The sequence below is a fragment of the Ranitomeya variabilis genome, chromosome 7 (assembly GCF_051348905.1).
Source record: "Ranitomeya variabilis isolate aRanVar5 chromosome 7, aRanVar5.hap1, whole genome shotgun sequence".
Lineage (NCBI taxonomy): Eukaryota > Metazoa > Chordata > Amphibia > Anura > Dendrobatidae > Ranitomeya > Ranitomeya variabilis.
In genome coordinates this window covers 46,102,905-46,127,828 of record NC_135238.1, presented here as the reverse complement: position 1 = coordinate 46,127,828, position 24,924 = coordinate 46,102,905, and the positions used below count along the sequence as shown (strand labels likewise).

The window sequence follows — 24,924 nt, the reverse complement described above, 5'->3', positions numbered from 1 at the left end:
ATGTTAGAAATGTTTATTTCTAAATTTTGTTCAGTGATATTGTTTTTTCTGGTGAAAATAAACAAGTGAGATGGGGATATATTTGGTTTTTATTAAGTTGCCTAATAATTCTGCACAGTAATAGTTACCTGCACAAACAGATATCCTCCTAAGATAGCTAAAACAATAAAAGCCCCACTCCAACTTCCAAAAATATTAAGCTTTGATATTCGAGTCTTTTGGGCTGATTGAGAACATAGGTGTTGATCAATAATAAAAATAATCCTCTAAAATACAACTTGCCTAATAATTCTATAATGTGAATTTAGACGGGGAACATATGAGTGGTGTTGATATCTGCAATGCTTTAAAAGTTTGGGCACAAGATAGATTAGCGGACCAAGCTACCTCCCTCACAGATGTCACACAGGACAAGGAGGAGACTGCCGAGAAGTTTTATGGGCGTCTTATGGTAGTGTTTAAAGATTTGGGATTCTCACTGTATAATAAAGCCCATTCACACCTTTTTGTGGCAGCTTTAATGTCCGGCCTCAAATCTGAATTGAAAGAGGCAATAATGTCAGTCAGACCTGGTATCGAGCCTTCCACTCCGGATGATGCATTGAAAATAGTAAAAAGTTTTCAGAAGAATTTAGCCCGCTCTGCATCAGCAGGGAAATCAAAGGTTAAACCAGTAGCCACAGCGATTCCTGCTCCAACCTCAGCCCCCACCCCAGCTACAAGGACGCAGCTGTTCCTTATCAGTGGCCCACACAACAGACTCCAGCTCCTGCCCTCCTCCCCTACACAAATTCAGTTCCCTACTCCAATTTCCCTTTTAACCCTATGTCTGGGAATCTCACTCCCCAGCCCCGCCGTGCCAATTTTCGCTTGAAGTCCTGGCGCTGTGGCCGGCCTGGTCACTTTCAGAGAGATTGTCATACCCATGCTACCTTCAGGTTCCCCCTTCCACCCGTAACCTGAATACTGGGAACTCTGGGGGATACTCAGAATCAGATAGCCTCAAAATCCTGATAATCGACCATACTGAAGAGATGGCAGACCCAATAAACATACTATTACAAAACCCATCCCTGTGGGACCTTTCCCTGAGGTCACGGCCCAGTTCATAATCTCTCCCACATGTCTGGTAAATTTACTGGGGGCAGATTTATTATCACAGTTCCGCTCCAGAATACAATTCCAAGATGATGGTCAGATGGTTCTTACGTTACATAACCCTTATGCAGATGAACACAATGAGATCTGTATCCTACATGCCCTTCCCATGGTAATGATGGCCCTGATAGGCCCAGATCACCCCCAATAATGTCTGTAGAAACAGTAAAAGGGTTTCTCAAACCTGGTGCCCCTTTTCCGAAAGTCCATCAATACCCTTTGAAACATGACCAGGAGCGGGGCCTCAAGGGGCAAATACAAACATTACTCGATAATGGTGCCCTGATACCCTGTGTTTCCCCATGTAACACACCCTTGTTTCCCGTTAAGAAAAAGACCCCACCCGGCCAACCCCATGTGTACCGGCTGGTACAAGATCTACGGGCAGTTAATGCAGCTACTGTTCTGTAAACACCGGTGGTGCCTAATCCACATACTCTTGTGTCCCAGATACCTCAGAATGCTGCTTGGTTCACAGTCATCGACCTTGCCAATGCCTTCTTCAGCATTCCATTACACCCAGACTGCCAGTTTGTTTGCATTCACTTATCAGGGACGACAATTGACGTGGACAGTTATGCCACAAGGGGCCCAAAACAGTCCCAATCAGTTTGCAAAAAATATGGGCGAGTGTTTTTTACCCTGGCAGTTAGACCATCGCTATGTCACGCTGCTCCAGTATGTGGATGAGGTTTTGTTGTGTGCACGAACAGAGCAGGAAGCCATTGCTGCCACTGTTCCCCTCCTCAAGTATCTGGCAGATCTGAACTGTCGGGTTTCGGCCTCGAAACTTCAGTTCTGCCTTGGTCATGTGATATTTTTGGGTAACTGTCTCCTTCAGGGTGTCAGACACCTCACAAAAGAAAGAAAAATAGCCGTCAGCTCCCTTCCTTTTTCCAAAAGATGAGACTGAACTCCAGCATTTTCTTGGACTATGTACTTATTGTCGTCAGTGGATACCGGACGCATCCCGCATAATGCAACCTTTCTACAATGCCCTGAAAGACGGTATATGAACTATAAGGAAAGATCAACGGTTTGTATGGAAAGCCTTTATCGTGCCTTCTCTGAATTAAAGCGGCTTATTGCTTCCGCCCCTGCCTTGGGCATCCCGGACTATACTCGACCGTTCCATTTGTATGTGTCTGAGAATGAAGGACACGCAGCAGGGGTACTCACACAGTCGCATGGCAATAGACAACGGCCTGTGGGCTATTATTCAGCCCGCCTCGACCCCGTGGCCCGTGCATCACCAAGTTGCATGAGGGCAGTTCACGCCACTCACTCGTTGCTTGACAAGACTGCAGACATAATTCTTGGACATGAGACGCACATTTTTGCCCCACATGATATTGCGGCAATACTGACACTCCAACAGCCAAAACATTTGACTGTACGACGACACTTGCGGCTGCAGTGTTCACTCCTTTTGCCTGACTACAATCAACCCCGCTACTTTACTGCCGGTCCCCAAGAAGGATGGCAGTGATGAGGATTACCTCCAACATGACTGTTCCCAACTCCTGACTGAAGAGATAGCTTCCAAAATCCACTTCCAAATCCTGATCTGGTGTTATAAACGGATGGTTCAAGATATGCTGAAGAGTTTGGCAGATTCCACACCGGATACGCTGTTACTACGGAAGACACTGTAGCGCACGGAGCTGCACTCCCTCCCTCACAGTCAGCACAAGAAGCAGAACTTCAGGCTCTGTCTACTGCATGTGTTCTGGCCAAAGACAGGCGGGCTAATATATACACGGACTCACAGTATGTATTTGGTATTGCTCATGATTTCGGAGCTCTATGGGCCAATCGTGGGTTTATTACCACCGCCAGGACTCCAGTGAAGAATGCTGAAGCTGTTAAAACCCTCATGTACTCATTCAAATTACCTACCCAGGTAGCCATTATCAAAGTTAAGGCGCACGGTCCTAGGAACAGTCCACAGACTGTTGGCAACGCCTTTGCGGATATGCAAGCAAAAGCTGCTGCTCTCCTACCCGTTGAACCGACCATACCAACTATGGTGACCACATGCTCTCAGCGTAAACAGTTACAAGAAACACTGACTCTACAGGAACCTGATGATCGATGACAGATGGAGGTTTTCTGTCGGACCCCACAAGACCGCTTAATGACGATGCAGAGAATGTCCCCAAAGGAAGAAGTGAAGCAGTGGAAGGCTGATGGAGCATGTATGGACATGGTCTCTGGAAAAAGGACCAACTTGTGTGTCCCACTAAGCGGATGTATCCTGCTATTGCCACGTGGGCACATGGGCCCACACATTGAGGAAAAAACCAGGCCCTAGCCCTGGTACAGTTGTGGCCAAAAATACTGACACCCCTGCAGTTCTGTCAGATAATACTCAGTTTCTTCCTGAAAATGATTGCAAACACAAATTCTTTGTTATTATCTTCATTTAATTTGTCTTAAATGAAAAAACACCAAGAATTGTCCTAAAGCCAAATTGGATATAATTCCACACCAAACATAAAAAGGGGGTGGACAAAAGTATTGGCACTGTTCCAAAAATCATGTGATGCTTCTCTAATTAGTGTAATTAACAGCACCTGTAAATTACCTGTGGCACCTAACAGGTGTTGGCAATAACTAAATCACACTTGCAGCCAGTTGACATGGATTAAAGTTGACTCAACCTCTGTCCTGTGTCCTTGTGTGCACCACATTGAGCATGGAGAAAAGAAAGACCAAAGAACTGTCTGAGGACTTGAGAAACCAAATTGTGAGGAAGCATGAGCAATCTCAAGGCTACAAGTCCATCTCCAAAGACCTGAATGTTCCTGTGTCTACCGTGCGCAGTGTCATCAAGAAGTTTAAAGCCCATGGCACTGTGGCTAACCTCCCTAGACGTGGACAGAAAAGAAAAATTGACAAGAGATTTCAACGCAAGATTGTGCGGATGTTGGATAAAGAACCTCGACTAACATCCAAACAAGTTCAAGCTGCCCTGCAGTCCGAGGGTACAACAGTGTCAACCCGTACTATCCGTTGGCGTCTGAATGAAAAGGACTGTATGGTAGGAGACCCAGGAAGACCCCACTTCTTACCCCGAGACATAAAAAAGCCAGGCTGGAGTTGGCCAAAACTTACCTGAAAAAGCCTAAAACGTTTTGGAAGAATGTTCTCTGGTCAGATGAGACAAAAGTAGAGCTTTTTACAGGAGAGTTTACAGGAGAAAAAGAGGCATTCAAAGAAAAGAACACGGTCCCTACAGTCAAACATGTTAGAGGTTCCCTGATGTTTTGGGGTTGCTTTGCTGCCTCTGGACTGCTTGACCGTGTGCATGGCATTATGAAGTCTGAAGACTACCAACAAATTTTGCAGCATAATGTAGGGCCCAGTGTGAGAAAGCTGGGTATCCTCAGAGGTCATGGGTCTTCCAGCAGGACAATGACCCAAAACACACTTCAAAAAGCACTAGAAAATGGTTTGAGAGAAAGCACTGGAGACTTCTAAGGTGGCCAGCAATGAGTCCAGACCTGAATACCATAGGACACCTGTGGAGAGATCTAAAAATGGCAGTTTGGAGAAGGCGCCCTTCAAATATCAGGGACCTGGAGCAGTTTGCCAAAGAAGAACGGTCTAAAATTCCAGCAGAGCATTGTAAGAAACTCATTGATAGTTACCGGAAGCGGTTGGTTGCAGTTATTTTGGCTAAAGGTTGTGCAACCAAGTATTAGGCTGAGGGTGCCAATACTTTTGTCTGGCCCATTTTTGGAGTTTTGTGTGAAATGATCAATGTTTTGCTTTTTGCTTCATTCTCTTTTGTGTTTTTTCATTTAAGACAAATTAGAGGAAGATAATAATACCAAAGAATTTGTGATTGCAATCATTTTCAGGAATAAATTGAGTATTATCTGACAGAATTGCAGGGGTGTCAATACTTTTGGCCACAACTGTATTTCTACAGTCCTGACAGCACTCAACCGTGTATGTAATATCTGTGAGACCTGCAATCCTGGTCAACTTCAACGTGTACCCCCGAAGCATCTTGCTAAGCCCGACTATCCTTTCCAAAGGCTCCAGGTGGACCACATCACGTTGTCTAAGTCTGGAAGGTATGAATATTGTCTGGTGGTTGTCTACATGTTTTCCAGTTGGCCGGAAGCATTCCGTTACCAACATGACTGCAAAAACTACAGCAAAGAAACTGGTGATGGAAGTTATATACAGATATAGTGTTCAAGAAGTCGTTGAAAGTGACCAAGGCCCGGCCTTTTCTTCTCATGTGTATCAGGAGGTTCTGACAATGCTTGGATCCACTGAAGCCCTCCATACTCCGCACCATCCACAATCCAGTGGGAAAGTTGAGAGGCTGAACGGCACACTGGAGGGACAATTGACCAAAATGATGCAGGAGACTACGGCTCCATGGCCAGAGCTCCAACCCATTGTACTGTACCACATTCGTACTACCCCTAAGGCAAAACATGGCCTGTCCCCATATGAGATACTGTTTGGTGCTAGGTCCTCTGTTGCAAATTTCCATTCTCAGCAGTTATCAGAAGAAACTGACCGTACTGTTCAATATGTTATTCAGCTTAGTAAAAATCTTGCTAACACCCATGCTCTAGTTTCTTCTTCCCTTCCAGATTCAGCAGAAACCGATATTTGTTATAACTTGAAGCCTGGTGATTTTGTGGTCGTGAAAAGGCATGTCAGAAAACACGGACTGGAACCCTTGTATGACGGTCCCTACCAAGTCCTCCTCATTACTCCTATGTCAGTAAAGCTGGAAGGGAGACCGACGTGGATCCATGCATCGCACTGCAAGCTGGTCAAACAGACTAGTGGCAGATAAAGGGCATAATACTTAATACTACTGTTGCTGTCCAAAACCAACTCATCATAGTCACTAATCAACATACTGTAGTACTGGATTACTTAACAGCAGCACAGGGTGGTATGTGTCTGGTTATTGGACCCGCTTGCGGTCATCATACAGATCCCAATAGCACTATGAAGTTAAAGTTAGAAGACATTCAAAGACTCAGAGATCAATATGATAAAGACAATGACCGTAATAAGGACAGTTGGTGGGCAGACACCTTCTCCTTTCTTAATCCAGCCAATTGGTTTAAAGGGAACCTGTCACCCCGTTTTTTCGGTATGAGATAAAAATACCGTTAAATAGGGCCTGAGCTGTGCATTACAATACTGTATTTTGTGGACCCCGATTCCCCACCTATGCTGCCGCAATACGTTACCGAAGTAGTCGTTTTCGCCTGTCAATCAGGCTGGTCAGGTCAAAAGGGTGTGGTGTCCTCCCCCAGATCTTGCGTAGTGTTCCGTTGGTGGCGTAGTGGTGTGCGCATGTCCAACGTTCCGAATCCTCTGCCAGGGGTGTGAACACAACAGAGACGTCCGTTATTCCATTGGTGGTCGGTGGGCGCGGCCATCTTGCTTTGGCCGCAGAAGCGGCGCTCTGCTGGCCGCGCTTCAGGAAAATGGCCGCGGGCATCCGCGCGTGCGCAGATGGCTATCGCGGCGGCCATTTTCCTGAAGCAGAATTCGCATCTCGGCTTCACGAAAATGGCCGCCGCGATAGCCATCTGCGCACGCGCGGATGCCCGCGGCCATTTTCCTGAAGCGCGGCCAGCAGAGCGCCGCTTCTGCGGCCAAAGCAAGATGGCCGCGCCCACCGACCACCAATGGAATAACGGACGTCTCTGTTGTTTTCACACCCCTGGCAGAGGATTCGGAACGTTGGACATGCGCACACCACTACGCCACCAACGGAACACTACGCAAGATCTGGGGGAGGACACCACACCCTTTTGACCTGACCAGCCTGATTGACAGGCGAAAACGACTACTTCGGTAACGTATTGCGGCAGCATAGGTGGGGAATCGGGGTCCACAAAATACACTATGTAATGCACAGCTCAGGCCCTATTTAACGGTATTTTTATCTCATACCGAAAAAACGGGGTGACAGGTTCCCTTTAAGGGACTTAGGGGCTGGATAGCTGGAATCTTGCAAAGTTTGTTACACACCGCTGCCTTTATCCTTGTTATGTATGTAATACTAAGCTTTGTTCTTTGGTGTATTTCTGTATGTATTAGGAAATTCTGCACTAGAACAACTAATGATACCAAAAGCGTTGCCACCCCTGCTCTTCTCTACACCAATTTCACAAAGTTACCTGATGAAGATGCTGAAGCCAAGCGTATGGCTATCTTCAAAAGACCTCCTCCACCGTCATCAAAAATTGTTATCCGTAAATTGTAGCATACAGGGGTGACGGGTGCGCCGCAACAGCCATGGCTGGTAACATGGCACCGGTCATGTGAAGACCGTACCCCTCAAGCTTATAGGTTGGGATAGTACCTCTGATGCTGCATATTAGTTAACAAAATTTATCTGGGGGGGGGGGGGGGGGGGAATGTGAAGGGTTAAACCAAGATCAAAATTAAAGCAGGCTTCATTTTGTGCTTTTCGACTCCATTTTGCTGTTTTTTGAGATAAATTCTGTTACTAGGCTAAAGTTCATAGTTGTTATGAGACCTTGATTGTTCTAGTTTGAACAAGAGCACGAGAGTGAAGGTGTATTCTTCTACGAGACCTTGACGTACAGGCTGTTCCTGCATTCTTAGGCTACTTTCACGCTTGCGTTGTGTGACGTCCTTCGCAATGCGTCGTTTTGGGGAAAAAACGGATCCTGCAAATGTGCCCGCAGGATGCATTTTTTGCCCATAGACTTGTATTGCCGACGGCTGGCCATCCGTCGCACACTGGATGCGTCGTGTTTTGGCGGATCGTCGGCACGAAAAAAATGTTCAATGTAACATTTTTTCTTACGTCGGATCCGCCATTTCCTACCGCGCATGCGCAGCCGGAACTCCGCCCCCTCCTCCCCAGACTTTAGAATAGGCAGCGGATGCGTTGAAAAACTGCATCCGCTGCCCACGTCGTGACAAATTTTCACAATGTGCGTCGGTACGTCGCGCCGACGCTTAGCGACAGACCAGTACCGACGCTAGTGTGAAAGAAGCGTTATAGGTTAAGAAAACTGTGAGCGTGTTCTTATGTTGATTGGTTGAAGTATAACTTGGGATTTGACATTGATCCCCCCAAACAGAGACATGTCTCCATCTGGTCATTCTCAGTTGCCGGCAACACCCTGTGGATCAATTTGAAAATCACTGAGTCAACCATGAAGGGTCACTCCAGATCCTCCCTCAACAACACCACGGAGAAGGGATAGGTGACAACTGGATTTTACTGTGCATGGATTATGGGTATTGCCACATGGAGGGGTCAAGTTTCACTGCTCCTCGCCACATGGGGGAGAGACGAGCCTCTCGCCATGTATAGGTGTAAGGACACACGTACCGGCATCTCCACTGTCCACAGCTCTCCTCCTAACTTGCAGTTCATCTGTAAGGCGATTGTCATGGTCTCAATGGCAAGAGACATAGCCCAGCATATATCAGAACTAGCTCTTGGATGATGGGAACTAAACTGACCATGAACTAAACCTATCACACAACTAGAAGTGGCCAGGTAGCATGCCTACGTTGATCGCTAGATGCCCAGCGCCAGCCGGAGAACTAAATAGTCTAAGCAGAGGAAAATACAGTCCTTGCTCACCTCTAGAGAAATTCCCCGACAGGCAGACAGAAGACCCCCACATATATTGGCGGTGAATCAAGATGAAACAACAAACGTAGCATGAAAATAGGTTTAGCAAATTTGAGGTCCGCTTACTAGATAGTTGAAGGACAGAAGGGACACTTTCATGGTCAGCTGAAAAACCCTATCAAAATACCATCCAGAAATTCCTTTAAGACTCTGGCATTAACTCATAACACCAGAGTGGCAATTTCTGTATCACAAGAGCTTTCCAGACACAGTAACGAAACTACAGCTGTGAACTGGAACCAAAAATACAAAAACAAACATGGACGAAAGTCCAACTTATCTAGGAGTTGTCTAGGAGCAGGAACATGCACAGAAGGCTTCTGATAACATTGTTGACCGGCATCAGACTAACAGAGAAGCATGGTTATATAGCGACTCCCACATCATGATGGGAACAGGTGAACAGAGCAGATGATGACACAAGTTCAATTCCACCAGTAGCCACCGGGGGAGCCCAGAATCCAAATTCACAACAGTACCCCCCCCTCAAGGAGGGGGCACCGAACCCTCACCAGACCCACCAGGGCGATCAGGATGAGCCCTATGAAAGGCACGAACAAGATCAGAGGCATGAACATCAGAGGCAGTCACCCAAGAATTATCCTCCTGGCCGTATCCCTTCCACTTGACCAGATACTGGAGTCTCCGTCTGGAAACACGGGAGTCCAAGATTTTTTCCACAACGTACTCCAACTCACCCTCAACCAACACCGGAGCAGGAGGCTCAACGGAAGGCACAATAGGTACCTCATACCTGCGCAATAATGACCGATGAAAAACATTATGAATAGAAAAAGATGCAGGGAGGTCCAAACGGAAGGACACAGGGTTAAGAATCTCCAATATCTTGTACGGGCCGATAAACCGAGGCTTAAACTTAGGAGAAGAGACCCTCATAGGGACAAAACGAGAAGACAACCACACCAAATCCCCAACACCAAGCCGAGGACCAACACGACGACGGCGGTTGGCAAAAAGCTGAGTCTTCTCCTGGGACAACTTCAAATTGTCCATCACCTGCCCCCAAATCTGATGCAATCTCTCCACCACAGCATCCACACCAGGACAATCCGAAGATTCCACCTGACCGGAGGAAAATCGCGGATGAAACCCCGAATTGCAGAAAAACGGGGACACCAAAGTGGCAGAGCTGGCCCGATTATTGAGGGCGAACTCCGCCAAAGGCAAAAAAGCAACCCAATCATCCTGATCCGCAGACACAAAACATCTCAGATATGTCTCCAGGGTCTGATTAGTCCGCTCGGTCTGGCCATTAGTCTGAGGATGGAAAGCAGACGAAAAAGACAAATCTATGCCCATCCTAGCACAGAATGCCCGCCAAAATCTAGACACAAATTGGGTTCCTCTGTCAGAAACGATATTCTCAGGAATACCATGTAAACGAACAACATTTTGAAAAAACAGAGGAACCAACTCGGAAGAAGAAGGCAACTTGGGCAAGGGAACCAAATGGACCATCTTAGAGAAACGGTCACACACTACCCAGATGACAGACATCTTCTGAGAAACAGGCAGATCCGAGATAAAATCCATCGAGATGTGCGTCCAAGGCCTCTTAGGAATAGGCAAGGGCAATAACAAACCACTAGCCCGAGAACAACAAGGCTTGGCCCGAGCACAAACGTCACAAGACTGCACAAAGCCTCGCACATCTCGTGACAGGGAAGGCCACCAGAAGGACCTTGCCACCAAATCCCTGGTACCAAAGATTCCAGGATGACCTGCCAACGCAGAAGAATGAACCTCAGAGATGACTCTGCTGGTCCAATCATCAGGAACAAACAGTCTACCAGGTGGGCAACGATCCGGTCTATCCGCCTGAAACTCCTGCAAGGCCCGCCGCAGGTCTGGAGAAACGGCTGACAAAATCACTCCATCTTTAAGGATACCTGTGGGCTCAGAGTCACCAGGCGAGTCAGGCTCAAAACTCCTAGAAAGGGCATCCGCTTTAACATTCTTAGAGCCCGGTAGGTATGACACCACAAAATCAAACCGAGAGAAAAACAACGACCAGCGCGCCTGTCTAGGATTCAGGCGCCTGGCGGATTCAAGATAAATTAGATTTTTGTGGTCAGTCAATACCACCACTTGATGTCTAGCCCCCTCAAGCCAGTGGCGCCACTCTTCAAAAGCCCACTTCATGGCCAAAAGCTCCCGATTACCAACATCATAATTCCGCTCAGCGGGCGAAAATTTACGGGAGAAAAAAGCACAAGGCCTCATCACGGAGCAGTCGGAACTTTTCTGCGACAACACTGCCCCAGCTCCGATCTCAGAAGCGTCAACCTCAACCTGAAAAGGCAGAGCAACATCAGGCTGACGCAACACAGGGGCAGAAGAAAAACGGCGCTTAAGCTCCTGAAAGGCCTCCACAGCATCAGGGGACCAATCAGCAACATCAGCACCCTTCTTAGTCAAATCGGTCAATGGCTTAACAACATCCGAAAAACCAGCAATAAATCGGCGATAAAAGTTAGCAAAGCCCAAAAATTTCTGAAGACTCTTAAGAGAAGAGGGCTGCGTCCAATCACAAATAGCCTGAACCTTGACAGGATCCATCTCAATGGAAGAGGGGGAAAAAATATATCCCAAGAAGGAAATCTTTTGAACCCCAAAAAGGCACTTAGAACCCTTCACACACAAAGAATTAGACCGCAAAACCTGAAAAACCCTCCTGACCTGCTGGACATGAGAGTCCCAGTCATCCGAAAAAATCAGAATATCATCCAGATACACAATCATAAATTTATCCAAATAATTGCGGAAAATGTCATGCATAAAGGATTGGAAGACTGAAGGGGCATTAGAAAGACCAAAAGGCATCACCAAATACTCAAAGTGGCCCTCGGGCGTATTAAATGCGGTTTTCCACTCATCCCCCTGCTTAATTCGCACCAAATTATACGCCCCACGGAGATCAATCTTAGAGAACCACTTGGCCCCCTTTATGCGAGCAAACAAATCAGTCAGCAGCGGCAACGGGTATTGATATTTGACCGTGATTTTATTCAAAAGCCGATAATCAATACATGGCCTCAAAGAACCATCTTTTTTAGACACAAAGAAAAACCCGGCTCCCAAGGGAGATGACGACGGACGAATATGTCCCTTTTCCAAGGACTCCTTTATATATTCTCGCATAGCAGCATGTTCAGGCACAGACAGATTAAATAACCGACCCTTAGGGTATTTACTACCCGGGATTAAATCTATAGCACAATCGCACTCGCGGTGCGGAGGTAATGAACCCAGCTTGGGTTCTTCAAAGACGTCAGGATAGTCAGACAAGAACTCAGGAATTTCAGAGGGAATAGATGATGAAATGGAAACCAAAGGTGCGTCCCCATGAGTCCCCTTACATCCCCAGCTTTTTACAGACATAGCTCTCCAGTCGAGGACTGGGTTATGAGATTGCAGCCATGGCAATCCCAGCACCAAAACATCATGTAGATTATACAGCACCAGAAAGCGAATAATCTCCTGATGATCCGGATTAATCCGCATAGTTACTTGTGTCCAGTATTGTGGTTTATTACTAGCCAATGGGGTGGAGTCAATCCCCTTCAGAGGAATAGGAGTTTCCAAAGGCTCTAAATCATACCCACAGCGTTTGGCAAAGGACCAATCCATAAGACTCAAAGCGGCGCCAGAGTCGACATAGGCGTCCGCTGTCATGGATGACAAAGAGCAAATCAGGGTCACAGATAGAATGAACTTAGACTGTAAAGTGCCAATGGAAACAGACTTGTCAAGCTTCTTAGTGCGCTTAGAGCATGCTGATATAACATGAGTAGAATCACCACAATAGAAACACAACCCATTTTTCCGTCTAAAATTCTGCCGCTCGCTTCTGGACAGAATTCTATCACACTGCATACTTTCTGACGTCTTCTCAGTGGACACCGCCAAATGGTGCACAGGTTTGCGCTCCCGTAGACGCCTATCGATCTGAATAGCCATTGTCATGGACTCATTCAGACCCGCAGGCACAGGGAACCCCACCATAACATCCTTAATGGCATCAGAGAGGCCCTCTCTGAAAGTCGCCGCCAGGGCGCACTCATTCCACTGAGTAAGCACAGACCATTTACGGAATCTTTGGCAGTATATTTCTGCTTCATCTTGCCCCTGAAACAGGGACATCAAAGTTTTTTCTGCCTGAAGCTCCAAATGAGGTTCCTCATAAAGCAACCCCAAGGCCAGAAAAAACGCATCCACATTGAGCAACGCAGGATCCCCTGGCTTCAATGAAAAAGCCCAATCTTGAGGGTCGCCCCGGAGCAAGGAAATAACAATCCTGACCTGCTGAGCAGGGTCTCCGGCAGAGCGAGACTTCAGGGACAAAAACAATTTGCAATTATTTCTAAAATTCTGAAAACCAGATCTATTTCCCGAGAAAAATTCCGGCAAAGGAACTCTCGGCTCAGACATAGGTGCATGAATAACAAAATCTTGCAAATTTTGTACCTTCGTGGCGAGATTACTCAAACCTGCAGCTACACCCTGAAGATCCATTTTACACAAATGAACACAGAGCCATTCAAGGTTTAGAAGGAGAGAAAGAAAGGAAAGCTGTAGTATAGACAGACTGGCAGGTGGTTCAATTATGAGCACACTCAGAGCTAGAGGAAAAAAAAAAAAAAAAAAATTTCAGCAGCTTCTCTTTTCTCTCCTTTCTCAGCCAAGGATTTAACCCTTTAGTGGGCCGGTCAAACTGTCATGGTCTCAATGGCAAGAGACATAGCCCAGCATATATCAGAACTAGCTCTTGGATGATGGGAACTAAACTGACCATGAACTAAACCTATCACACAACTAGAAGTGGCCAGGTAGCATGCCTACGTTGATCGCTAGATGCCCAGCGCCAGCCGGAGAACTAAATAGTCTAAGCAGAGGAAAATACAGTCCTTGCTCACCTCTAGAGAAATTCCCCGACAGGCAGACAGAAGACCCCCACATATATTGGCGGTGAATCAAGATGAAACAACAAACGTAGCATGAAAATAGGTTTAGCAAATTTGAGGTCCGCTTACTAGATAGTTGAAGGACAGAAGGGACACTTTCATGGTCAGCTGAAAAACCCTATCAAAATACCATCCAGAAATTCCTTTAAGACTCTGGCATTAACTCATAACACCAGAGTGGCAATTTCTGTATCACAAGAGCTTTCCAGACACAGTAACGAAACTACAGCTGTGAACTGGAACCAAAAATACAAAAACAAACATGGACGAAAGTCCAACTTATCTAGGAGTTGTCTAGGAGCAGGAACATGCACAGAAGGCTTCTGATAACATTGTTGACCGGCATCAGACTAACAGAGAAGCATGGTTATATAGCGACTCCCACATCATGATGGGAACAGGTGAACAGAGCAGATGATGACACAAGTTCAATTCCACCAGTAGCCACCGGGGGAGCCCAGAATCCAAATTCACAACAGGCGATTTTGGTGCAGACGGAGAGGACAGTCTGGGGTTTGCTCAAGGTCCTGGCAACGACGCACTGGCTGGGGATGGGGAAGTCCACGCACAGGTGCTTCTTGATGGCGTCGTACTTCATCTTATTAATGCTGGACAGGATACAGACCACCTGGAGAGCAGAGACAGATCATGGCGACATTTCAGACATTCTTGCTGGTCACGTTTCCACCCAGTCCAATAGCTACCCACCATCTCGGTGTGGTCTGTAATGTTCTGCTGGAAGGCCTGTAAATATCCTCCCACCGTGTCCTCGACTTCAACCCTTTAGAAAAGACAAACAAAACGTATGGTGTAAGACCCGCACTGTGCGAGCCCCTCGGCTGAGCCCCCCCCCGGCAGAGCCCCCCCGAGCCTCACAGAACCGCCCGGTTCATCTTGATGCGCATTTGCTGTGTGATCTTGAACAAGTTCTGCAGAAGAGCGTTCGCCGCATCGTAATTTCTCTGGGTGTAAAAGAGCAGCCAATTATTCAGATCTCGGGGGCTGATCAGGACGGCACCCCTCAACTCTCGCGACCAGTCAGCAAACTGTGTATTATATTCTGCCTGCAAATAATCCGAAATCACAAATTACATCTCAGTGCAGGATCTCCGGGATGTTGTCACCCGGATTCTCAGCAGCCTGAGTTACATGCCAGGTCTGTGCAAAGTAGTGGGCAACCAAGAGTCAACCTGGCTTTGAGACAAGAAAGCTGGTGGGGAAGGCATGGCCAGGGGCAGTCTGTGTCGGACTCCCAAACAGCCTCTGAAAGAGGAGCAAAATGAGTCAAAAGAAGGAAAGAATCCAGGCTGCAGCTCAAGAAGACCCCACAAAGCACTATTGGGCCCTGGAATATTATCCAAACCCCCCAAAAAAACTACTGAATATTTCAAACAAAGGCCTCCTGAAATGTAACGTGCATTTTATATCACAGCTAATTGGGCAAAAAAAAAAATCAAGTCATCACTCGGATCAATATAAAAGACAAAATAGAAAAGGTGAAAAAGTCTAAAAAAACAAACAAACCCCAAACCACTTAGTGTTATATTTTCCTTACAAGAACGGACCTGCAGAATTGTTTCCAGGCCATTGTATAACACTGCGGACACTGTAGAAATTATACCCTTTTTCCTTGTATTCACGTTCAGTGTAATTTAATTTTTATCCTTCAAAACTACATCTCATCCTGCAAAATACAAGCCCTCCTATGAAAATGAAAATAAAATAAAAAAAATATATGGTAAATAAATAAATAGTTTAGGGGGAATGTGAAGGTGTTGTGGTGCGTTCACTCTCAACCTAAATACTCACAGATCTGTCTTTTTGCAGGATTTTTTCCGGAGGTGCGATTCTCCCTTCAAACTGTAGGAGTTCGGTATCGAAATTCAGCCCCCAGTCACGTAGCTCTTTCTGAACGCTCTCGTCCCTAAAGACAGGAGAAAAATATACAATCCCCGGATTCATCACTACTGGGTGGTGAAAGGAAGGAGCCCAATAAATGTCTTGCTGGTGCTCTATTGGCACTGTGTCTATCTTTAGAACAGGACCCCACTGTCAGGAATGGAGAAGTGGCCATTACGTCTATTGGATCCAGATGAGACTATCCAGCAGCTATAGGGACCACAAGAGCTGCCTTACCTCAGTATACGGCTTTACCATCTCAGAATGTGTTTCGCCGCTGCTTCTTCTGGAGGTGTGGTTCCCCGGAAGAAGCAACGGCGAAACGTGTATTGGGTTATGTAAGCATCAAACTGAGGTCAGACATCTCTTGTTATGCGGTCTTATTTTTATCTCATCACGCAAGGTATCCCTCGTGTTTGTAGTCAAGTAGCGAGCAAAGCAATAGAGGAATGTCTCCGATCTACTGCTGTAATCAGGCTGAAGGGTCAACATCTCAGAAATTCCAGCTTATGTGAGCTGTTCGGTCATGCGCCAATCATACTGACAGCTGAGGCCGCTATCAGGAGCCTCCGTACTGTTCGGTATGACTGAGGCACTCACAGCCTCGATGGGGAACCAGTTTTGAAATCACAGCAAACTCAAGACATGGCTTCTAACCAAACTCACCTTGCCCAAAAGAAGGCCCATGTCAGAGGCAGACGGCCCTTACCAGCCACCGTGGCTACTTACTTGTGTATGTAATTCAGGAACTTCCCAACTTGTCGCTCCCTCTGGTCTGGTGGTAAGCGAGTGTGAACGGCCAGGTCTTTCATGACGTTGAAGTCGTTTCTCATTCTGTCGGTCAGACCTGTGTTATAAAGATGAAACGGTAAGAGATGAGAATACGAGCAGCTGCCTCCTGGTGAGGAGCCATGGGGGGCATTACTGGGACCGGCGCATTTCAGAAGGGGATCCCTAGCGATCTGCAAGACACCAGCCATACAGCAGACAGGGCAGATCAATTTTTTTTTTTTTTTAAACGGTAAAATATTTTTTATTCTTTATATATTTCTATTATTTCCTTTAATTTTCTACATTATTTTGAAGTTTATTCGGGGACTTCAACATCCAATCATTTGTGCTACACCACAGTACTGCAGCATATTGTGAAAATTCCACGGCAGGAACCTAAAGGGATCGAGGACGAGCATGCGCACCGTTTAATGCTGCTATCGGAGATTGACAGCAGCATTTAAATGGTTAACAGCAACAACAGGAACTCAAACAGGACGGCCACGACTGTCAGAGACAGATGCTGGCTATATAATCTAGCACAGCTCCTCATTGCCTCCTCATGTGAAGACCCTTCCCAGGACGTCTATTTGTGGGAAGGCATTAATATTGCATTTGCGACCGTTCCCATCACCTTCTTGAGCTTTACTTTAGGCTGTTCTCACACCTATGACACTATTGGTCGGTGCACACCCTGCGATGTCCAGACCTTATATGTGTCTACGTTCAGCTGAGGCCAAGACCGGAAGCCCACGGCCAGTGCAGACAGAACAGTCAGCACTTGGACCAAGAATGTTGGACACAAATCCAGCCCTATAGCTATTTAGCCACCATTTACAATCACAGAGATAACTGTGGCGTAGTCAGCGAGCTCTGCTAGTAACCCGCCGGGGACTGCGCTCACCTGTTAGGTTACATAACTCTGGCACCAGTACGATGGCTCCGTTTTCGGCTCCCGGCTTGGGCCTCCGGGGGATGTTCACGATTAGCGGCTGGCTCATGTCCTCCACTTGTTCATTGTATTGCTGAGGGCGATGCAAAATAAACAGCAGGATGATGAACGTCTCAGTTATCAGAGCTTTGTCCAAGTTACCAGCAAATAATAAAAGGAGATCACCCATAAGCAAAATTCTTTAAAAAAAAAAAAAAAAAATTAAAAAACTCGCTCTATCGCTTCATTTTCAGCTCCTGTTGCAACTGTGCACCCAGCCAGGACAGCACAGCTCCTTGCAAGATGTAGTGGGGATATTTGAGCCGAATCAAAGAGAAGATGATTTTGGGCGTTTACCGGAAAATATTTCTGAGCCTTCTGTGGAGACAGGGGGAGGAGGGGTGGGAATGTTAGGTCAGCAGGTGCCCTTGTCAAGGTGAAAATATATTTTCTTATATACCTTTTGTACTTTTATATATTTTATACTGTGAAACAATAAGTTTTCCCTTGCTAATGCAAATGTAACTGTATTAAAGATGGCTGCCAGTGTTCATTCTTCACTTCAGTTTAGAATCTGAAAGGTTAAAGTTTCATTTCTTCTGAAATCGAAACAAGAGGAGGAATCCACCAGGAGACGTCCGACGAATCAGAAGGACTGAGCACTAGACGTATACTGCTTAAACCCCGCTGTTATGATACCCCAATGGCAGGGGGAAAAAATAACAAACGGACTAGCTCTCGGGTGATGGAAACTAAAGTTGACCGTGACCTGAACCTGACACAACACTGGAAGTAGCCAGGGGATGTACCTACGATGCCCTAGACACCACGCGCCAGCCGGAGATCTAACTACCCCTATAAGAGGAATACACAGGCCTGCCTTACCTCCAGTGATGAACCCCAAAAGGTGATAGTAGCCCCCCACAGATATTGACGGTGAGTTCAGAGGAAATGACATACGTAGGATGAACAGCAGATTTAGCACAGTGAGGTCCGCTTACTAGATAGCAGAAGGACAGGAAAGAGTTACTTCACGGTCAACTTAAAAAAACACTACTCAAAAAACACCATCCAGAAATCACTTTAAACTCCAGTGACAACTCATGCCACTGGAGTGGTGATTTCCGTCCACAAGAGCTTCCAGCACTGAAGAGTCACATTGCAGATAGCTGGACAAAAATAGCATAAACAAGAAACGAAATTCAACTTAGCTGAACTGGAACTTGAGGCAGGAGAATGCAACAGAATGCTACTGATACATTGTTGGCCGGCATATGACTAACAGCCAAGCAGCCTTAAATAGGAAACTCCCCTAAAGGGTGGCGACAAGTAATCAGAGATGGAGGAAGGCACATAAGAGGCACTACCACAACAGACCACCGGGGGAGCCCACAAACACCGAATTCACAACAGTACCCCCCCCTTAAGGAGGGGGCACCGAACCCTCACCAGAACCACCAGGGCGATCTGGATGAGCACTATGAAATGCACGAACCAAATCGGGAGCATGAACATCGGATGCTGTCACCCAAGAATTATCCTCCTGGCCATAACCTTTCCACTTAACCAGATACTGAAGTTTCCGTCTGGAAACACGGGAGTCCAAGATCTTTTCCACCACATACTCCAATTCACCCTCAACCAACACAGGAGCAGGTGGATCAGCAGAAGGAACAACCGGTACCTCATACCTCCGCAATAATGACCGATGGAAAACATTATGGATAGTAAAAGATGCTGGGAGGTCCAAACGAAAGGACACAGGATTAAGAACCTCCAGAATCCTATAAGGGCCGATAAACCGAGGCTTAAACTTAGGAGACGAGACCTTCATAGGAATAAATCGAGAAGACAGCCACACCAGGTCCCCAACACAGAGACGAGGACCAATACGCCGATGACGATTAGTGAACTGTTGAGTCTTCTCCTGGGACAACTTCAGATTGTCCACAACCTGTCCCCAAATCCGATGCATCCTATCAACCACAGCATCCACTCCAGGACAATCCGAAGACTCCAATTGACCGGACGAAAACCGAGGGTGAAACCCTGAATTACAAAAAAATGGAGAAACCAAAGTGGCAGAACTGGCCCGATTGTTAAGGGCAAACTCTGCCAATGGCAAAAAGTCAAGCCAATCATCCTGATCAGCGGACACAAAACACCTCAAGTAAGTCTCCAAGGTCTGATTAGTACGCTCAGTCTGGCCATTAGTCTGAGGATGGAATGCAGACGAAAAAGACAAGTCGATGCCCATCCTGGCACAGAACGTCCGCCAAAATCTAGACACAAACTGAGTACCCCTGTCAGACACTATATTCTCAGGAATACCATGCAAACGCACCACATTCTGAAAAAATAGAGGAACCAACTCAGAGGAGGAGGGCAATTTGGGCAAAGGTACCAAATGAACCATTTTGGAAAAACGGTCACAAATCACCCAGATGACAGACATCCTACGAGAAACCGGAAGGTCAGAAATAAAGTCCATAGAGATGTGCGTCCAAGGCCTCTTAGGAATAGGCAAGGGCAACAACAACCCACTAGCCCTAGAACAGCAGGGCTTGGCCCGAGCACAAACATCACAAGACTGCACAAACATGCGCACATCTCGAGACAAAGAAGGCCACCAGAAGGACCTAGACACCAAATCCCTGGTGCCAAAAATTCCAGGATGACCTGTCAACGCGGAAGAATGAACCTCCGAGATAACTCTACTGGTCCAATCATCAGGGACAAACAGTCTACCAGGCGGACAGCGATCAGGCCTATCCACCTGAAACTCCTGCAAAGAACGCCGCAGGTCTGGGGAGACAGCTGACAATATCACCCCATCCTTCAGGATGCCGGTAGTTTCGGAATCACCCGGCGAGTCAGGCTCAAAACTCCTAGAGAGGGCATCCGCCTTCACATTCTTAGACCCAGGCAGATATGATACCACAAAGTTAAATCGGGAGAAAAACAACGACCAGCGCGCCTGTCTAGGATTCAGACGCCTGGCCGACTCAAGATAAATTAGATTCTTGTGGTCAGTGAGGACCACCACCTGGTGTCTAGCACCCTCAAGCCAATGACGCCACTCCTCAAACGCCCACTTCATGGCCAGAAGTTCCCGATTTCCCACATCATAATTTCGCTCAGCGGGCGAAAACTTTCGGGAGAAAAACGCACATGGTCTCATCACTGAGCAGTCAGGATCTTTCTGCGACAAAACTGCACCTGCTCCGATCTCCGAAGCATCTACTTCAACCTGGAACGGAAGCAACACATCAGGCTGGCGCAACACAGGAGCGGAAGAAAAGCGGCGCTTAAGCTCCTGAAAGGCCTCCACAGCCGCAGAGGACCAATTAGCAACATCAGCACCCTTTTTGGTCAAGTCAGTCAAAGGTTTAGCAATGGCAGAAAAACCCGCTATAAATCGGCGATAGAAATTAGCAAAACCCAAGAACTTCTGCAGACTCTTCAAAGAAGTAGGTTGTATCCAATCACAAATAGCCTGAACCTTGACAGGGTCCATCTCCATAGATGAAGGGGAAAAAATATATCCCAGAAAGGAAATTCTCTGAACTCCAAAACTACACTTTGAGCCCTTTACAAAAAGAGAATTAGCTCGCAAAACCTGAAAAACTCTCCTGACTTGTTGAACATGAGATTCCCAGTCCTCCGAAAAAACAAGAATATCATCCAAATACACAATCATAAACTTATCCAGATATTCACGGAAAATATCGTGCATAAAGGACTGAAAAACGGAAGGAGCATTCGCGAGACCGAAAGGCATTACCAAATACTCGAAATGGCCTTCAGGCGTATTAAATGCGGTCTTCCACTCATCCCCCTGCTTAATCCGCACCAAATTATACGCACCACGTAGATCGATCTTAGTGAACCACTTAGCCCCCTTTATGCGAGCAAACAGATCAGTCAGTAAAGGTAACGGGTACTGGTATTTAACTGTAATCTTATTCAAAAGTCGATAGTCGATACAAGGTCTCAATGAACCATCCTTTTTACCTACAAAGAAAAATCCTGCCCCTAGTGGAGACAACGAGGGGCGAATATGACCCTTTTCCAAAGATTCTCTAATATACTCCCGCATAGCAGTATGTTCAGGTACAGACAAATTAAACAAGCGACCCTTAGGAAATTTACTACCGGGGATCAATTCAATAGCGCAGTCACACTCTCTGTGAGGAGGGAGAGAATCAATTTTAGGCTCTTGAAAGACATCATGAAAATCTGACAGAAATGCTGGGATCTCAGAGGGAGTAGATGAAGAAATGGGAACCAAAGGTGTATCCCCATGAATACCCCGACATCCCCAGCTCAACACAGACATAGATTTCCAGTCCAAGACGGGATTATGAATCTGTAACCATGGTAATCCAAGCACTAAGACATCATGTAGGTTGTATAACACAAGGAAACGAATAATCTCCTGATGGTCTGGGGTAAGACGCATAGTCACTTGTGTCCAATATTGTGGTTTATTGCTAGCCAAAGGTGTAGAATCAATACCCTTCAGGGGAATAGAAACTTCCAACGGCTCCAAATCAAACCCACAACGCTTGGCAAAGGACCAATCCATGAGACTCAGAGCGGCGCCAGAATCCACATAAGCATTCACAGTAACAGATGATAAGGTACAAATCAATGTCACGGACAAAAGAAATTTTGACTGCAAGGTACCTGTAGAAAAAGATTTATCAACCTTTTTATCAACCTTATTTATACGTTTAGAGCATGCTGATATAACATGAGCTGGATCTCCACAGTAGAAGCACAACCCATTTTTGCGCCTGTAATTCTGACGTTCGCCTCTAGACAAAACACGATCGCATTGCATATGCTCTAGTGCCTTTTCAGCGGTCACCGCCAAATGGTGCACAGGTTTTTTCTCAGAAGACACCGCCATATGGTGCACAGGTTTTTGCTCAGAAGATACCGCCATATGGTGCACCGATTTTTCCTCAGAAGACACCGCCATATGGTGCACCGATTTTTCCTCAGAAGACACCGCCATATGGTGCACAGATTTGCGCTCCCGTAAACGCCGATCAATCTGGATAGCCAATTTCATGGCATCATTCAGACCTGTAGGCACAGGGAACCCCACCATGACATCCTTCACGGCATCAGAGAGACCCTCTCTGAAATTAGCTGCCAAAGCGCACTCATTCCATCTAGTAAGCACCGACCATTTACGGAATTTCTGGCAGTATATCTCAGCTTCATCTTGCCCTTGGGAAAGAGCCATCAAGGCTTTCTCAGCCAAACTCTCCAAATTAGGTTCTTCATAAAGCAACCCCAAAGCCTGGAAAAACGCATCTACATTTAACAACGCAGGATCCCCTGGCGATAATGCAAAAGCCCAACTTTGTGGGTCACCGCGCAGTAGAGAAATAACAATTTTAACTTGTTGTATATGATCACCAGCAGAGTGAGATCTCAGAGACAAAAACAATTTACAATTTTCTCTGAAACTCAAAAACCGGGATCTGTCTCCGGTAAAGTATTCAGGCAGAGGAATCTTCGGTTCAGATATTGGAGCACGTATAACAAAATCTTGTAAGTTCTGTACCTTTGTCGCAAGGCTATTCAAACCTGCAACTAAACTCTGTGGATCCATGATTCAAATGGGTGTAACCCAAGCCATTCAGAGGTTAAGAGGAGAGGAGAAAAAAAAAAGGCTGAAGACTGCAGTTTAAGCAAGGAATACAATGAGCAACCAGGGTGCACTTTCAAACACAGAAAAAAAAAAAAACCTTTTCTCCTCCTTCCTGCTTTAGTGCATATTTTACACATAGATTTTTTACCGGCCGGCCAATCTGTTATGATACCCCAATGGCAGGGGGAAAAAATAACAAACGGACTAGCTCTCGGGTGATGGAAACTAAAGTTGACCGTGACCTGAACCTGACATAACACTGGAAGTAGCCAGGGGATGTACCTACGATGCCCTAGACACCACGCGCCAGCCGGAGATCTAACTACCCCTATAAGAGGAATACACAGGCCTGCCTTACCTCCAGTGATGAACCCCAAAAGGTGATAGTAGCCCCCCACAGATATTGACGGTGAGTTCAGAGGAAATGACATACGTAGGATGAACAGCAGATTTAGCACAGTGAGGTCCGCTTACTAGATAGCAGAAGGACAGGAAAGAGTTACTTCACGGTCAACTTAAAAAAACACTACTCAAAAAACACCATCCAGAAATCACTTTAAACTCCAGTGACAACTCATGCCACTGGAGTGGTGATTTCCGTCCACAAGAGCTTCCAGCACTGAAGAGTCACATTGCAGATAGCTGGACAAAAATAGCATAAACAAGAAACGAAATTCAACTTAGCTGAACTGGAACTTGAGGCAGGAGAATGCAACAGAATGCTACTGATACATTGTTGGCCGGCATATGACTAACAGCCAAGCAGCCTTAAATAGGAAACTCCCCTAAAGGGTGGCGACAAGTAATCAGAGATGGAGGAAGGCACATAAGAGGCACTACCACAACAGACCACCGGGGGAGCCCACAAACACCGAATTCACAACAGTACCCCCCCCCTTAAGGAGGGGGCACCGAACCCTCACCAGAACCACCAGGGCGATCTGGATGAGCACTATGAAATGCACGAACCAAATCGGGAGCATGAACATCGGATGCTGTCACCCAAGAATTATCCTCCTGGCCATAACCTTTCCACTTAACCAGATACTGAAGTTTCCGTCTGGAAACACGGGAGTCCAAGATCTTTTCCACCACATACTCCAATTCACCCTCAACCAACACAGGAGCAGGTGGATCAGCAGAAGGAACAACCGGTACCTCATACCTCCGCAATAATGACCGATGGAAAACATTATGGATAGTAAAAGATGCTGGGAGGTCCAAACGAAAGGACACAGGATTAAGAACCTCCAGAATCCTATAAGGGCCGATAAACCGAGGCTTAAACTTAGGAGACGAGACCTTCATAGGAATAAATCGAGAAGACAGCCACACCAGGTCCCCAACACAGAGACGAGGACCAATACGCCGATGACGATTAGTGAACTGTTGAGTCTTCTCCTGGGACAACTTCAGATTGTCCACAACCTGTCCCCAAATCCGATGCATCCTATCAACCACAGCATCCACTCCAGGACAATCCGAAGACTCCAATTGACCGGACGAAAACCGAGGGTGAAACCCTGAATTACAAAAAAATGGAGAAACCAAAGTGGCAGAACTGGCCCGATTGTTAAGGGCAAACTCTGCCAATGGCAAAAAGTCAAGCCAATCATCCTGATCAGCGGACACAAAACACCTCAAGTAAGTCTCCAAGGTCTGATTAGTACGCTCAGTCTGGCCATTAGTCTGAGGATGGAATGCAGACGAAAAAGACAAGTCGATGCCCATCCTGGCACAGAACGTCCGCCAAAATCTAGACACAAACTGAGTACCCCTGTCAGACACTATATTCTCAGGAATACCATGCAAATGCACCACATTCTGAAAAAATAGAGGA

The 24,924-nt window shown here is 46.4% G+C and overlaps 1 protein-coding gene across 3 annotated transcripts in view; it reads right to left on the bottom strand.

Moving 5' to 3' along the window:
- The window catches only part of LOC143785862 (piwi-like protein 1), a 78,452-nt gene that overhangs the window by 18,138 nt on the left and 35,390 nt on the right, over positions 1 to 24,924 (bottom strand). For 2 of the 3 annotated variants that reach the window (XM_077274996.1, XM_077274997.1), the window contains 6 exons: positions 17,390 to 17,510; positions 16,444 to 16,561; positions 15,625 to 15,739; positions 14,692 to 14,879; positions 14,524 to 14,596; positions 13,635 to 14,443 (listed from right to left, as the gene is read on the bottom strand). In XM_077274996.1, the coding sequence (XP_077131111.1) occupies positions 14,183 to 14,443; positions 14,524 to 14,596; positions 14,692 to 14,879; positions 15,625 to 15,739; positions 16,444 to 16,561; positions 17,390 to 17,510 (876 nt within the window). In that variant the 3' untranslated portion in view covers positions 13,635 to 14,182. Of the gene's footprint in view, positions 1 to 13,634; positions 14,444 to 14,523; positions 14,597 to 14,691; positions 14,880 to 15,624; positions 15,740 to 16,443; positions 16,562 to 17,389; positions 17,511 to 24,924 lie in introns of those variants that run through there. The other variant, XM_077274998.1, reaches the window with a different exon arrangement.